Genomic DNA, 16,520 nt, shown 5'->3' on the forward strand with positions numbered 1-16,520 from the left:
CAGATCTGACATCCTTACAAATGCTTCATCTCGTTATCCACCCACTCATGACCAGGACTGAACCCACAGCAGCACAGTCAAAAACTATGCAAAGCTTAAAAATTATTTTGCCAGGAGAGCAAACCTGTGGGTGACAAAGGAAGTGAGGTCATCTGGAAAAGCCCATGGTCATTATCTGTTTCATTAGGAGAAGCATAAGAAAACGTACATGTTTTGATAATATATGATAGTTATTATTCTAAGCTTGAAATAATGAAGTAGTGCATTTGAAGTGTATACATCTTTCCATATTCTTCACATTCAATTGTAATTTAATACTATAACATAAAAAAATAAAAAATAAAGAATGTCACTTGATCCAGTGTTTTCTGCACTGTCACTGCCTTTTCCATGTGTTGTCACACCAATCTTGTCCCTTTGTCACAACAACATACAATATGAAACTTAATCCTGCTGTATATATAAAATCCTACAGGCACTGAACTGTCAGGGAATTATTTAAGGAATAATCAGAAGATTACCTTATAATACAAAAATCAACATCTGGACACAAAACATCTCTGCCAAGTCATGATTATTGTTGACTGAAAGGAATTTTCATCCCCATCAGTGTCTTTAACCCATTTGCTTAGTTAACATATGCTGAGTATATAGGGTGCAGTCTAGCAGATTAAGCATGTATTAATGAATTTCTTTATTGGAACATACCTGCTTCAAAAGCGCATGTAGGTGTAGGTATTCCTGTAGGTATGTTGGGATTTAACAGATTGTCAAATGAAAGATGGTAAAACTACAACTTAAAAACATGCAACATACAACAAATATGGACACCTCTGTGATGAAACAATTATGCAATTGGCAGACAACAATTTCTTCTTATTATATAATAATAATGAAACTATTTTAGTCACTGATCAAGTATAAATACTAGGGACATGGTTGACAAGTACAACGAATTCCTTGTTTTTATCAATTTTATAACATGAGTGTTATTAGACTATGTAACATGAACTGTTAATTTGTCTCTTTTACATTTTACAGAGTAATTGATTCCACATTTATTTTCCAATTGATCAAAAAAAGATTAATTGCAGCCCTAAAATACTATAAACTAAAGCTAAAAATACATTACCAAGAAGAACAAAAATAAGTTTTTATGTGTAAGTGCACATTATTTTCTAATAATATACTGAGCAACCGACATGAGAACAGCATGGTTACAGCTGTGTCTTAAAAGAAATATTCTGAACTTGTAGAGTATATGTCCATATAGCTAAATACATTTCCAGGCATGGTTTATACTTTGTTATTGTGTAACAGTATTTATTTATAATAAATCAGAGTTTTTAAGTAGCATTGTTTTGTGTTTTCCCCCATAGTGTCGTTTTCCCCTGTACTACTCTTGATACTGGCTCCTGATTCATCACACACCTGCAATTCATTCCCTAATCAACTCTGCAGTATATCTACCCTGGTTCTTTTTCAACTTGTTGTCAGATTGTTGTTTCATCCACTCAGGATCATGAGGCCCGAGTTTGCCTAGTTAATTGTTACAGTTGCAGGTTATACAGAAGTGATTTAAAAAAAATAAAATAAAAATATCTATCTCCACTGAAATAAGCGTATCACACAGATTAAATAATGATAAAATAAATAAAAATTGCATACATTTAAATATATACATTAAAGCATTTCTTTTTGGAGTTTAAACAGTTGTAGCAACTCTGACAGGTGGTGGGGGGACGAAGGTGGGGAGTGTCACTGATCTCTCAGAGGGAGTCTGAAAGAAAACAGACAAACCAGCTGATTGACTGTAAAGTCAACAAAAGTAAGTAGTCTAATCTTCCACCTAGGTATGTTTGATTAGAAAGGCTACCTGCTGTAACATGTTGTAATCAGGTGCAGACGCCAGCCCTCCTGACAGCAGGTTACAAGGAGTTGTATCTATTTGGGTTGTGACTGCCTGTGAGTGAAAAGAAAGAAACTAAACCAAACACCGCAACAGGAGGCAGAATTCATTGTTCAGCAAGTAAATGAATGAATACAATGTATGGCAGCTGCCATACCTTGCTATATTATTTTTTTTATATATATATATATATATATAATAATAAATTCTAAAATAATTTCACTTGTAATGCATTAAATTTGATTTGTGGAATCTACCCATCAACTGTAACTACCTGTTGAAGCTACACAGACAAATTCCTGAACATTTATTATGTAGGGCGGTGAAGTGATTCTAACCTTCTCAACTGCTCTGCACACTGGATATCTTGTCTGCGGTCCTAAAAAACACCAAAACATAAAATAAAATAAAGAGTCAAATACGTATTACCATGTTTTAAGACTTTATCCAGATTTGGTGTTCAACAAGCATACTTACTCCTTTTGTTCTTGTTGCAGTAGACACAGAGGAAGATGAAGCCGCCCAGCAGGAGCAGCAAGAGAAGGCTGGAGGGGATTCCAGCTGCAATGGCAGGGCCACGCAGCCCTTCATCTAGGATCACTAGGACAAACGGTAAGCAATGATTTTACTGCTGTTTCGCCATCACTAACTCTGTGATAAGAAATACAATGCTTTAAAAACACAGACAATCTTGACACTTTGCCATACCTGGACCAATTATTTGGACCTCAGATGGCTCTCCTTCAGTCATTCTAGCTTTGGGGATGATTCGAAACATATACGTCGACATGGGATCAAGATCAAAGATGTCTGTGCTCCTGTCTGAGCCAGGTCTCTGCTGGATGGTGTGGAATTTGTTAGAGCTGACTCTAGTTTGGGTGCCATATCCATCTTTGCTCAGGAGATCTGGTCCTTTCATTTGGATGTCAAACCCTTTGAGAAAGCAAATGAAAACATTACTGTTATACTATGTACATACAAACAGACAGAGAAGGAGGCATAACAAAACCTGACATTTGTTTTTCTCAGTACTTTTGTCCATAATATATTTAGTCACAAAAAACAGCGCTACTCATCTAGAGGCTCATACGTCACATTATATTTACACCCCTATCTTCTGTATTGTTTGGTTTTCAAAACTGTACGGCATTATTCCTGAGGGTTCTGCTGAGATGTACAAATTTAAAACAATACAGGTGTGTGGTGGTTTTAAGAGATATTCTTGTCAAATCAACCTGGAGTTTTCCAGAGCTGCCTTCCTAGATTTAATTACCGTTTTACCTGTAACAACAGAGGTAGGCGGGACCTCCCACATCAATGTGGCGATGGTTCCATTTTGATTAGGGAACAAACTGGAATTTGAGATGGACGGTCCTGGAAAGAGAGGGACTGTGAGCGAGAAGGAGATCAAGAGAGGGCAGGAGAGGGGGGTGAGGGTATACCAAGAATGGAGAGCTTTGTTTAAAGGAAAAGAGCAACCTCAGGTACTTAGCTCTTTCTGAGGGCCCACTGTTTCCTTTTACTTTGGTAATGCTATTAGTACTCAAAGTTAGAAGCTGAATGCAACAGAATCTTTGCAGTATTTTAAAATGGCACAAAAAATCACTTTGTGGTAGAAGACATAACCACATATTTTGCTTAAGTATAAATGCAACAATGTTAAAATAAAACTCACTCACACTCTCTCATACACACACACTGTTACAATAAAGTTTTTTCCATATGTCATATTAAACATACATATGTCTTTCAACAACATAAAGCATATGATGAAAAGTGAATATAAAAAAGTACTCTGAAGGTGAGCTGCATTTAAAAATAATTTCTCTTAATATGCTAATTGTTTTCTCAATTAATAAATTCAAAGTTTGGTCAACAAATGTCAGAAAATACAGAAAGATGCCTCTCAATTTCCTAAAGCCCAAAGTGACATCTAAAATTGTTTGCTTTGTCTGACCAACAGCCCAAAACTCAAAATCGATTACTAACAGTTAATACAAAGACTATACTATTAGTTATTGTCATAATAAAGCATATGTACACTTCAGTTACCTTGGTTACACTTCACTCATATCCTTTAACGTTACTTGATAGCATTATTGTCAGTGTTAGCCAGCTTCTCCAAAATGGACAACAAAGAGAATACAAAAAGATAAATACAAACTGGACAAACGATGTCAATGCTGTTCTCCTCGAAGAATTGAACCAAGTGATAACAGATACACACAAGCTGAAGATTTATCAACTGACTAAATCATTGCAAGAAATCTTGAACGAGTCATAGATGAAGTAATGAAGACATACTGAAATATTATCGTGACAGCAGGAAAAGAGAAAGGAAACTCCCTAAAGAAATCCTTATGGTGATTTTATGAGACTAAAAGGGCAACCTTTTAGTGCATTTGTGCAATCAGGTACTCGTTATATTCCACCTCTGCTTAATGATGAAAGGCAACCAACAAACCAACAAGTGCAATTCTATACCTCTTAGCTGAATTTCCCTTCCATGGCTGCCCAGTGGGTTGTGACAAGTGCAAGTGTAGTTATGGAGGAGAAAGTTGCTGATATTGTAATCACGAATCTTGAACTGTGTGGTGTCACTGCTGATGTGGTATGTTGTCCCGCTGGTGACAGCCTCGCTGTCTTTGGACCATGACACCACAGCCACAGGCGAGGCGTCACTGACACAGTAGATAGTGACCATTATTTTGCCTTCAGAGTCAACTGTTGTACTCACAGCTGGCAGGACATCCATTGGACTCCCTGGGGGGAAAAAATATGGTTTTGTTTGGGGTTAGCTACTGCAGTCACTAATGCACATTATGCAGACTTTTTGCTTTCTGAACAACAGATTGTTGAGCATTTTCAAATCCATTGGACTGATAAATGGAGATCTGCACTGCTTCCTCCTTGGGCAAAGTTTTAAAAGCATCTCAAAGCACACCTCTTCACCGACACTTTCAGTCCCTAAACACAACTCTCATAACCGCCCCCGTTTAAGCTGCCTTGGGTATCTTGAAAGGTGCTATATTAACTTCAGTTATTATTATTAATTGCTAATTGTTTAAAAGTCAAAAACTTACTTGCAGTGATATTGCACATATTCTGTTCAATTGGGTGGTCTGCCACGCAAGTGACCGTTTTCCCATTGAGGTTATCTGAGGCGGTGAAGGTCAGGCTGAAGGTCTCCGCTCCACTGCTGGTGTTGCTTAGTGCTGGGAAAGAAAGTTTGGCCTGTGGGGTTCCCCCCAACCACCAACACTCGTACTGCAGATCGACATTATTCACCGAATGCACAGAGCACATTGGATTGTCCAACGGCCTCTCTGTCCAAAGAGAAAATCAGACATTATTAAAGTGAACCATTCATGCACATTTGGGTCCATACTTGCATATATTTTTTAGAATTTAAAGATATGTAAATTCAGAACAGTATTTTGTCTTTCCTGGCATGACCAAATCATAATTTGTAAGACAAATTGAGGATTGAAGACAAATTCCTGTAAATTAGATGGTGAATCCTATCAGATACAGACAAACCAGAAAGCTGAAACTCATGCATTTCACACACCATAAACATTTAAAGTCATGTCCTTTCGTCGTTGCTGTTTGGTCTGCTCATTGAGCAGTGTGCATGTATAAACACCTCCTTGACTGGTCTGTACATATGTGAGATTTAGGACTCCTCTGTGGGAACCAGAAAGGGTCTGACCACCAAAGACCCACTCAACAGTCGGCTGTGGGAATCCCTCGGCCTGGCAGGAGAGACTCAGATAGTCTCCTGATATATAGAAAGGCTGAGCTGGATAGGCCTCGAGTTTAGGCTCATCTGGTCCATCTACAGACCACAAAGAATAGAGGAATAGAAGAGAATTTAAAGAAAATGAGGATACAAACAGAGACAGGACATTAGAAAGACAATGCTCACTCAAAATGGATGCATTGAAGAAGAATTTCAAAGTTATTAATCTTACACAGCACAGTTACATTAATGTCAGTTGTCACACTGTTGAAGGGGTTCTTTAGTAACACCGTGTACTGTCCTGTGTCGCTTCGGTTTGGCTTGAGAATCACCAGGCTCTGTTGCTCCAACAAGTAATGAGAGTTAGTATTTATTTCTATGCCATTGAAGAACCACATCTGTTCCTCGACCACTCCTTGCAGCATGCTATATTGCAGGGTTAACCGGTCAGTTCCCTCTTGAGCAAAATCAGTCTGTGCACTCAAAATCACATTCTGGATGTTTTCTGTGTAAAAAAAAAAAAAAAGTAATGGAACAGGTTGATGAGGTACTTATCATGGCTATTATACCTCTCCTTTCAAATGCACCAAAATGACACTGTAATGTCTGATTAAGATGGCTAATAGGTTTAAGCCGCCATTAAATCCAAACCCCACAACAGCACATCCACAGAATCAGAGCTCAGTCAAGTACTCACCAAATACTTTCAGTGTGAAAGTGGTCGAGGCTTTTCCCAGTCCAGACTTTGTAATTTCAATGGTGTAGTTACTGGTATAGCCAAGCGAAACATTTACAAAGGTAAGGGATCCATGTGGGGCAATCCTGAGCACCTTGCTGTAGTTTTTGGCTATGTCTGGAGGAGAGGGCGAGTTAATAGTCCATGTAAGGACAGGTAAATCTTTCATAAACCAGGTAACCACTGGGTCATGGGCACCACTGAAGGACACAGCCAGAGTCACATTGCTGCCAGATATAGCATTCACCGGAGCAGGACCAGCAGGGGAAACCTCCAGTTTACAGTATGCACCTGTCAGTGTGGAGCCAAGTGATTAGTTTAAAGAGGAAATATTAATTTTACAATTCAATAAATTTAGAAACGGATGAGAGCCGTTTATGCAATAACTGCTGATAGGTGGCAAGTGAATACCATATGCTTATAGTGCATGTTTGATCCTATTTAAATAAGAACAAATAGAATGACCATGGTTCAAGGAAAATCCTAAACAAAAGTGATCAATGTTGCGTCAAGTTTGAAAACTTAAACCTGGATTTTAGTTTTTAATCTTACCTTGAAAAGTCAATTTAAGTAAAAAGGCCAGAAAAACTGCGATTAATCTCCCACATGCATCCAGCCACGTCATTTTAACGAAACAGGACGGCACCGGAGTAGCCTGCTCAGGATATCAAGAGTAGGCAACCCGAGAACCTTTTTACAAAGTAAAGAGACTGCTGATATTCCCAGCACATACAATCACAAGCAAGAAAAGTGCTTGGACAGCAGTGGCTGAACTGCCTGTGTATCCTCCGGCGTGCTCTTTAGCTGCAGCTGTCAGCAGGGCGCGCCACTAACTTGGCTCACCTGTGCTGATTCAAAGCCTTGACTGCGCGCGCGAGACCGCGCACCTCATGTAATTTCACATACCAGTAGCCTACTACTGTAGCCTATTTCTCTTTCGTTAAAATGACAATATTAATTCAATTTAGTCCTTTAACCTCTTGTCCTCAGGTGAAGATGCCAAGAATGGTCGTTCAGACTTGGCCTAGGGTAGTCCCAACGACTGTCGTTACAACAGCCAGGAGCACTAACGAACCAACGGTATCGACGAACCTAATGATCCCACAGAGGTTAAATGGCTGAGTTTCCCTACCTGTCAGTCACAACTGAATTAACGTTATTCTTTCAGGGACGAAACGTCTTTTGTATCTTCAACCAAGTCCAATTGCCCTTAACCTTCTTTGGGTAACTATGACCTGGATGACTAAGAACCTGCACAGACAGATAAAACGTAAACTACAAACAGGAATTAACAAGACTTAATATGAATACCATTTGTAAAGTCGACAGCCTAAGGGCAGCGGCAAAATAGGTCCTAGGACAGAGACCCCATCGCATAACTGCATTAAAAATGAAATCACCATGGGCACTTATTATCATGTGCCCTATTTAAGCAAAGGCTTCTCAACCCGGGTGTAAATGGCTTCCTTGACACCACCAAATATAATAATAGAATGTTATGATTAGATGTTATACAGTAAGAACACTGCTTTAGCAATAATAAATTCACCAGTTGATCCAATAAATCACCCGGTCTTACCAACACAATTTGTTATCTATCTTTTTTGTGTTAACAAAGTCACTGCATTGGTTCTTACTGTCCTGGAAAGATTCAGTGTGTTGTAAATGACAGTGAAAGCACAGTCCCAATCATAAAAGTTCGAATGCTGCAATGTATCCTTACTTTCAGACTACATTATCTTTGAGAAATTGTTACTGTAGTTTCAAAACAAAAGAAATACCAAAATAACAGTGACAGTGTATTTATAAACGAAAACAACTGGTAGCTTTATTGTCATGGTAATGTTCTGTACAATCAACACAGATTTGAGGCGCTTATGGTAAAATTGTTATTTATGATAATCTTCCCTTGCTCATACTGAGAGACACCGCCTAGGCAGTCCTGAAATCTAGATAGAATTACACAACTATACAAATTACCAGTAGACATGATGCTAATCTTGAAGGTCATAATCCTCAACATGTTCAGGTCCATATTTACATATATCATTTACAAAAACTGTACCTCTTAACATGTGTGACTACAGATATACAAGATTAAACAGCTGAGTCAAGCAACTGTTGGTGAAACGCATCGTACAGGTGGCTTTGATGTACAGTGCAATTCAAACAGCACCATCAATGATGGGAAGTTTATGGGTTTTAATTATTGCATAAAGACTGCTTGTCTAAAGTTAGATTAGTAGCCTGTGATACAGATGAATCACCTGTGTAAGTTAAAAGACTAGATATCCTTTTGGGGTTGTCTGGGTTTGCTGCAGGACAGTGTTTCTCAGTAGTCCTCTTGTCACTCTCTTCAAGCATAACCTCAGGAGTTACAGTCTCAAACAGAGGAGCTAGACGGATACATATAGTCTTCCGGGTGTGCTTATGCAATACAGTCCAATTATTAGTCCTGCAAGGAGAAAAGAGAATGTAGATATGTAATTCTTAATAAAAACTAGTTTTGCTTCCGTCACCACAACACACATAATACTCTTTGTCAAAGCAAGTAATTTGTTTTTTAACAATGAGTGGATGGTGATATAAAGGATATAACATTAATATTCCAAGCAAGCAATTCTATCATTCATCACAAGAGGTAACTCTACATGATCGTCTCTGCATGCAGCAATGTATCAAGTCATAATCAAGAGGCAGAAGTAGGTTTATCAAGAATAATGTGCGTGTAGCTCAGCTAGTACAGAGTCCCGACCTCCCAACATCCTGTACATATATCTACAGTGGGTACGGAAAGTATTCAGACCCCTTTAAATTTTTCACTCTGTTTCATTGCAGCCATTTTCAAAAAAATTCATTTTATTTCTCATTAATGTACACTCAGCACCCCATCTTGACAGGAAAAAAAAAAAACAAATGTAGAAATGTATGCAAATTTATTAAAAAAGAAATACTGAAATATCACATGGTCATAAATATTCAGACCCTTTGCTGTGACACTCACATGCTGTGTATTTCTTCTGATCCTCCTTGAGTTGGTTCTACACCTTCATTGGAGTCCTGCTGTGTGTAATTAAACTGATTGGACTTGATTAGGAAAGGCCTGTCTATATAAGACCTTACAGCTCACAGTGCATGTCAGAGCAAATGAGAATCATGAGGTCGAAGGAACTGCCTGAAGAGCTCAGACAGAATTGTGGCAAGGCACAGATCTGGCCAAGGTTACAAAAAAATTTCTGCTGCACTTAAGGTTCCTAAGAGCACAGTGGCCTCCATAATCCTCAAATGGAAGACGTTTGGGACGACCAGAACCCTTCCTAGAGCTGGCCGTCCGGCCAAACTGAGCTATCGGGGGAGAAGAGCCTTGGTGAGAGAGGTAAAGAAGAACCCAAAGATCACTGTGGCTGAGCTCCAGAGATGCAGTAGGGAGATGGGAGAAAGTTGTAGTAAGTCAACCATCACTGCAGCAATCCACCAGTCGGGGCTTTATGGCAGAGTGGCCTGACGGAAGCCTCTCAGTGCAAGACACATGAAAGCCCGCATGGAGTTTGCCAAAAAACTCATGAAGGACTCCCAGACTATGAGAAATAAGATCCTCTGGTCTGATGAGACCAAGATTGAACTTTTTGGCGTCAAGTCTAAGCGGTATGTGTGGCGAAAACCAGGCACTGCTCATCACCTGCCCAATACAATCCCAACAGTGAAGCATGGTGGTGGCAGCATCATGCTGTGGGGGTGTTTTTCAGCTGCAGGGACAGGACGACTGGTTGCAATTGAAGGAAAGATGAATCCAGCCAAGTACAGAGATATCTTGGAAGAAAACCTCATCCAGAGTGCTCAGGACCTCACACTGGGCTGACGTTTCACCTTCTAACAAGACAATCACCCTAAGCACACAACTAAAATAACAAAGGAGCAGCTTCGGAACAATTCTGTGACCATTCTTGAATGGCCCAGCCAGAGCCCTGACCTAAACCCAATTGAGCATCTCTGGAGAGACCTGAAAATGGCTGTTCACCAACGTTCACCATCCAACCTGACGGAACTGGAGAGGATCTGCAAGAAAGAATGGCAGAGGATCCCGAAATCCAGGTGTGACAAACTTGTTGCATCATTCCCAAGAAGACTCATGGCTGTACTAAAGGGTGCTTCTACTCAATACTGAGCAAAGGGTCTGAATACTTATGACCATGTGATATTTCAGTTTCTTTTTTAAATAAATTTGCATAAATTTCTACATTTCTGTTTTTTCTGTCAAGATGGGGTGCTGAACGTACATTAGTGAGAAATAAAATGAATTTTGATATTTGGAAAATGGCTGCAATGAAACAGAGTGGAAAAATTTAATGGGGTCTGAATACTTTCCGTACCCACTGTATATCCTCTAATCACCTGACATTATAGTTGCAACGATTAGTTAATAATCAATTGGTCAGTTGACAGAAAATGAATCTGCAACTATTTCGATTATCGGAGCACCCCCATGACTTAGGGGTTAAGACAACCATGCCACAAAATGTAATTTTCTAAGCAAAAACACCAAACATCATTTGGTTTGAGCTTCTTTTATGTGGCAATTTGCTACTTTTTTCCCCCAGTTCTTTTTCATTGTAAATTGAAAATCTATTACTCGTGGACTGTTGGTTGGACAAATCAGGACATCTGACACAATTTTGTACTGAAAACTATTGACTGACATTTTCCTATTTTTTCTTACAATGTCTGGATTAAACTATTAATGAAAATAATTGTTTGTCGTAGCCCTAGCTGATATAATAAAGTACATATTTACAAATCATTGCAAATTGTTTGATACTGCTGGATCCTTGCTAAATACGTGTATTGATATATTCAGTTAGTTTCGGTCAGGCTCTACGCTGGCCGATACAGTGATACTCACCTTTCTGCTAAGTTCTGTACTCCCCTGCTTATGCTCCTAAAGCCTCTATATCCTCCCTGCCTCCTTCAGTTTGGCCACCAGGTCAGCCACCGTCTCGACCTTCATCCCTGCCTGTCTCTGTGGGGGCTCATCCACTCTCAACACCTCCAACTGTGATGTGAGCGCTACTCCTAAGTCTGCAGGCTTCATGTTAGCTATCTTCTTTTTCTTGGCTTTCTGAAAGTTGAAACACAGAAGGGGAATACACAGATTCTGTACTATTTAGCAACAACAGACAGTCCATCTAACAATTATGAAAAGGGAATACTGCATAGAATCAAAGTTTTTTATATATTTACTTAAATAGGCTGCATGCCCTTATTTTACGGTTTAATTTTTTGAATACAAACAAGACTATTTCATGCCATCTTCTGGCCTCTTGTCTCTGCTACCTACCATGATATTAGGTAGGGTGGCGTATCTGGGGGTGTTGAGTCGAAGGTCTGCGGTAACCACTGCCGGTGTGTTGATCCTAATAGTTTCCAGGCCACCATCAATTTCTCTCACCACTTTAACCTTGTCTCCTTCCAGTGACACCTCTGATGCAAAGGTACCCTGCAATATGAAGACACAGTACAAATTCATACAATTAAATACACAAACAATAAGCACTATTGTCAAAACAGACCATCTGGAAAATAGTGAAACTGTTCATAAGTAACTACACTTTAATTGTAACTAATCCTGGGTAACTGCATCTTAAGAAATGATGTGAGATATCTGCTCCATTTATTGGCCAGTAGAACTTCACCTCAACTGTCCAAGCAGCCTTTAACCTACTATGCTGAACTGTGCAGGATTACTTTAGTGCTTACTGACTCAAAACTTTAGTCTCTGATAACTTTGATAAGGCTGGGCAGGGGCTTAGCCTGACATCAGCGCTGCTACATCACACATTTGACACACTAAAGACAAATGGGAAAAATAGAAAAACTGACTTCCAGTAATACAGACACTTAGGAGTCAGAGCATTTTAGGCTGTTATCCATGTTTGCTAGGTCCTTACCAATAACTGCATTAAAGTTAGAACTCACCTGAGGCCAGTCCAGTAAAGCTGCTGTCATCTGGCCAGTCTGATTGCAGTCATCATCGATGGCCTATGACAGCAACACAAGTCATTTAATGATGGTAACAGTAATGCAAGACCTGAGTATTCATCACAGTTTGAGAGCAAGAGGTATGATCTGATTGTTAATGATGCTGGCCAAATACTTGGACAAATTATATTTTGATGCTTTGGCAACAGTGTTCTTGAAACTTTCATGTCAATCAAGCCCTTTAAATTGAACGGAACTTGAGTGAACTTAATCGTGATTTGTTTGAACCTGTTTTCCAAGGATAACAAGTTGAGCGTCCTCCTTCTTGGCCAAAGCAGCCATGATCTTGGAGACCTGCAGAGGTCCCAGGGTTTCATAGTCCTTCCCAGTCACTTCCACATGAATGCCACGATCTGCTCCCATGGCAAGAGCAGTACGGATGGTCTCCTAAGTGAGAGACAAATACAGAACTTATTAGGGGGCATTAAAGAGGTGGTATTATGGTCATTTTCAGGTTCAAAATCTTAATTAGGGGTTATACCAGAACAGGTTTACATGGTTTAATTTTCAAAAAACACCATATTTGTCTCATACTGCACATTGCTGCAGATCCTCTTTTCACCCTGTGTGCTGTACGCTCCGCTCTTGAGCTACAGAGTGATGCATCTTACTTGTACAAAATCTTTGTTGGGAGTTGCACATGCACAGTTCCCAGGTAAGAACTACTAGCTGATCAGAAGCAGAGAAGGGCGGGTTGTAAGAAACAAGATCGTGTGATCCAAATCAAAGCCGCTTCAGAACAGATGGTATAAGTTACTCAAGTCCACAACATCATTGTTCCACATCTTACCATCAGGACTAAACATTGAACTGTTGCCGGTGTTCTGACGATCTATGCTGCCTTGCCGAAAAACGCTACCATAGCACAAATCAATAGACTCGACTCTACTCGGCCCTGTTCTGTTTTCCATTGCATATAGTACGTAGCTTGTTGTCATAGCGACGCCACACACAGAACTGCCGCAACGTAATGTTCAATGCGACACACACACCAGCGATCCACACAGCTTTCTCTTTTTTAAGTTAAAACGTTTCAACATTACTCAGAATGTAAAGACAGATAAGCGGTATGAAAACCTTCCAGCTGTGTTTTCCTCTGCCGTTGTTGCTGCAGCGGTCTGTGTGACGGCGGGAGCAGAGGGCTCTGTGAGCGGGCGGCTGGCCGGCCTCACACGCTCCTCCCGCGTGTTGGCACAGGCTTCCCCCGCAGCCACTTGCGGAGCTCCACAACTCCGACAATATTCAAGCAAATTTTTGTTCCGCCGTCGCTTCTCGTAAAACTTTCTATATTCGAAATCTACACAGTTGATTTCTCACCTCAAAACTTCTCAGAAGTGGATTTAGTGATGAAATTCCAATACGAAAACTGTAAAATATAAAACTTTCTGTTGCTGGCCTCTGTCTGACACACGCAATGATGATGCAGTGAATAGTGATTCTCTCTGACCAATCAGCAGTCTGTCGTGTTTTCACGTCACATTTTAGTATCCCTCAGCTGGCTTGGAACCTGACGGAGGTGAAGTCATACGAAAAAAAAAAAGTACCTGGAATCAGGTACAAAATTTCTACAATGGAAAACCAAACAAAGGCGAGTCGAGCCAAAGGGCCTCCGCTCAGACTAGCTTGGTTTGAGGACGTGCCTGACCCCGCTAGCTGCTTGGCAAGCTTTATGACGCGTTTTCATTGTGACGTCACAAGTAAAGGAAGTGAAGGGCTGGACTACAAACGAGCTGTTTTCAAGCGGTTCAGAGCAGAGCTTTCTGAGGGAGATGGGAACTCCCTTTGGGCTGGACTTTGGGCTTTTTCACTTTGCAAACCTGTTACATGCACAAAAAAGATATATAACTCAATAAAGGAGAGGGGAAAAGCCAAAATGCATAATACCACCTCTTTAATATAATTGGATGTTGCTGCTCCCGAATTTAAATGTGTTACCCAAAAGGATTAAAACGCATGTAGTAGGGCCTCCAATGTACACCACATTTATCTTCACATTAATAAATGCAACTGTAACTACTTTTTATATTCATCCATGCATAAAACTTAATTTCTCACATTGACTCGCTCCTGAAGTTTGCCCTGATTAATTACAGTATGGCTATTAAACATTATGGACCCGAAATCCTGGTTATACATCACTGGTTGCTGTGACTATTCTCAGTTTACACACATGGGATTCCAACAATATATTTGAATTAGATAAGAAATTATAGGCCAGGCCTGCACTCTGGTTTTGTGTACAGAAAATTAAATTAAAAGAGTGAAACTGCTAGAAAGAACCCTTCCAAAAGTAGGCAAACTTCCACACCACACTGTATTTCTCAAGGAAATTGGTTAACAAGGCAGGGGTGCAGAGTCTGGCCCCATCTCACCCACCTGTGCTTGCTGCGGCCCGCAGCTGACAGCCACAACCTCCTTAATAAGCTTCTTCTCCTTTAGCTTGACCGCCTCCTCCACAGCAATCTCACAGAAGGGATTCATTGAGTGCTTCACACCATCCGTCACCACGCCACTGTTGTCCGGCTTCACCCGAATCTGACAGGGAAGAAGGCCGCAGGACAGAGTCACTACAGGGGGTGCCAGATGACAAACAACCCAGATAGCCTGGATTCTAGGGCGAAATGTCAGGCACTCACACAGGCGGTGAGCCAGCAAAGTTTCTAAAAAGGTGAAAAGGCAAGAAATAAAACCTTGTCGCTGGCAAAATATGAGATGTGTTTAATATGTTCAGTTTTAGATGAGCTCCATCTCCTCTTTGATTGCTCTGCATTGGTTTACTATAGGAAAATGACATAAACACTTCTACTCATGGTATTTTGGTAAATAGACTGCACTTATGAAAGCACCTTTCTAGTCGTCAGACCATTCAAAACGCTTAACAATAGATACCATGCAATGTGCACATCAAAATGGAACTAATATTCAGGCAATTTGGAGGTCAGTATTTTGCTCGAGGACACATTGACATGCAGACTGGAGGAGCCGGGGATGGAACCATTGACCTTCAGATTAGTGGATGACTGAGCCCTCCTTTTTTTATATATCAAACTTGTAATCTGGAAAAAGGGTCTGGTGTGCAGGGATTTGATCCTGCAGTCAGATCGTCAGCAGATCGCTGTGCTGTTCAGACTACACAACTGTTGTGACGGGAGTCTTAAAGTCGTTGTTGCAAGAGCAATAGTCAGCTCAGCGGTGGTGCTTATGTTGGGCGATAGGGCATGGCTCGTATTCCAATTCATACCAAAGGAATTTGAGGTCAGGACTCTGTGCAAGTCAAGTTCATCCACAACAAAGTGGAAAAACGTTTTGTTATGGACCTGGCTTTGTCCACAGGGACAGAGTAATGTTAAAACAGAAGAGGGTCTTCCCCAAACTGTAGCCACAAAGTTGGAAGTATACTATTGCCTGCCTATGGCTATTTACATTATAAAATGTAGCTTTAAGATTTCCCTAAAACAGAACTAAGAGACTAAGAAAACAGACTTAAGAGAACCATGAAAAACAGTTGCAGACCAAAAAGACACAAATGTATTTAGACAGGGGTGTCAATATGCTAGTGTAGGATTGGGAAGCCCTTAAATTGATTCTAAAGGGAGTGTGCAAATTGTTCAGCCAGGCACTAACTTTAGGTTACACAACTTGAAAACAGCTGCCAGAAAGCTATTCAGGTAACGAGCAAGAAGCCAAATACAGTGTTTCTAACAATAATCTAGACGTCTCATCATACTGCATCCTGTAAAATGACATTGTGAGTTCAGCTGTAGACTGACTGGTTAATGTTATCTGTCAAATGTGTAAACAGTTAGTTGTGCTCTTTGCTCTTGTGCCACAGCCAGCTGGCGTCAGCAGGCTAACGTTAGCTAGCCGAACACAAAGTCAAATAAGTGAGCGCAGAGGGGGGGGGACGTGCGAAGAATATTAACGTTACCTTAACGGCGTAGTCAATGACACGCTTGACTCCAACAAGAACACGACCAGACATTGTAGCTGAAGCGTTTACCTAGGCAGTAAGTCAGAAGACTGCTAACGTAACAGAGTCACCGCAATGGACCTTCACTCAAGGAGGAGAGGTCGGACTGATTTCAGGGTGAATCCAG

General features: G+C 40.4%; 2 protein-coding genes across 3 annotated transcripts; both read right to left on the reverse strand.

The window, feature by feature from the left end:
- Nucleotides 1–670: 670 nt before the first annotated feature.
- On the reverse strand, nt 671–7,235 carry vsig10l (V-set and immunoglobulin domain containing 10 like). Of its 2 annotated transcripts, none has more exons than XM_046043742.1 (12): nt 6,940–7,235; nt 6,349–6,678; nt 5,884–6,156; nt 5,481–5,747; nt 4,993–5,235; nt 4,394–4,672; nt 3,191–3,298; nt 2,618–2,842; nt 2,387–2,509; nt 2,248–2,288; nt 1,877–1,963; nt 671–1,780 (listed from the first exon to the last, which is right to left on the reverse strand). In XM_046043742.1, exons 1-12 carry the CDS (start codon nt 7,010–7,012, stop codon nt 1,706–1,708), a joined length of 2,124 nt encoding a protein of 707 aa, XP_045899698.1. In that variant the 5' UTR covers nt 7,013–7,235; the 3' UTR covers nt 671–1,705. The 2 variants fall into 2 exon arrangements, with proteins under 2 accessions (XP_045899698.1, XP_045899699.1); XM_046043743.1 differs by having other exon boundaries at nt 3,191–3,283; nt 6,940–7,228.
- A 954-nt stretch (nt 7,236–8,189) lies between these two features.
- Nucleotides 8,190–16,520, reverse strand: etfb (electron transfer flavoprotein subunit beta). The gene is made up of 7 exons (XM_046045952.1): nt 16,352–16,520; nt 14,800–14,958; nt 12,652–12,810; nt 12,361–12,423; nt 11,723–11,881; nt 11,288–11,503; nt 8,190–8,842 (listed from the first exon to the last, which is right to left on the reverse strand). The coding sequence occupies exons 1-6, from the start codon at nt 16,403–16,405 to the stop codon at nt 11,333–11,335; spliced, it is 765 nt and encodes a 254-aa protein (XP_045901908.1). The 5' UTR covers nt 16,406–16,520; the 3' UTR covers nt 8,190–8,842; nt 11,288–11,332.

The sequence above is a fragment of the Micropterus dolomieu genome, linkage group LG03 (genome assembly GCF_021292245.1).
Source record: "Micropterus dolomieu isolate WLL.071019.BEF.003 ecotype Adirondacks linkage group LG03, ASM2129224v1, whole genome shotgun sequence".
Lineage (NCBI taxonomy): Eukaryota > Metazoa > Chordata > Actinopteri > Centrarchiformes > Centrarchidae > Micropterus > Micropterus dolomieu.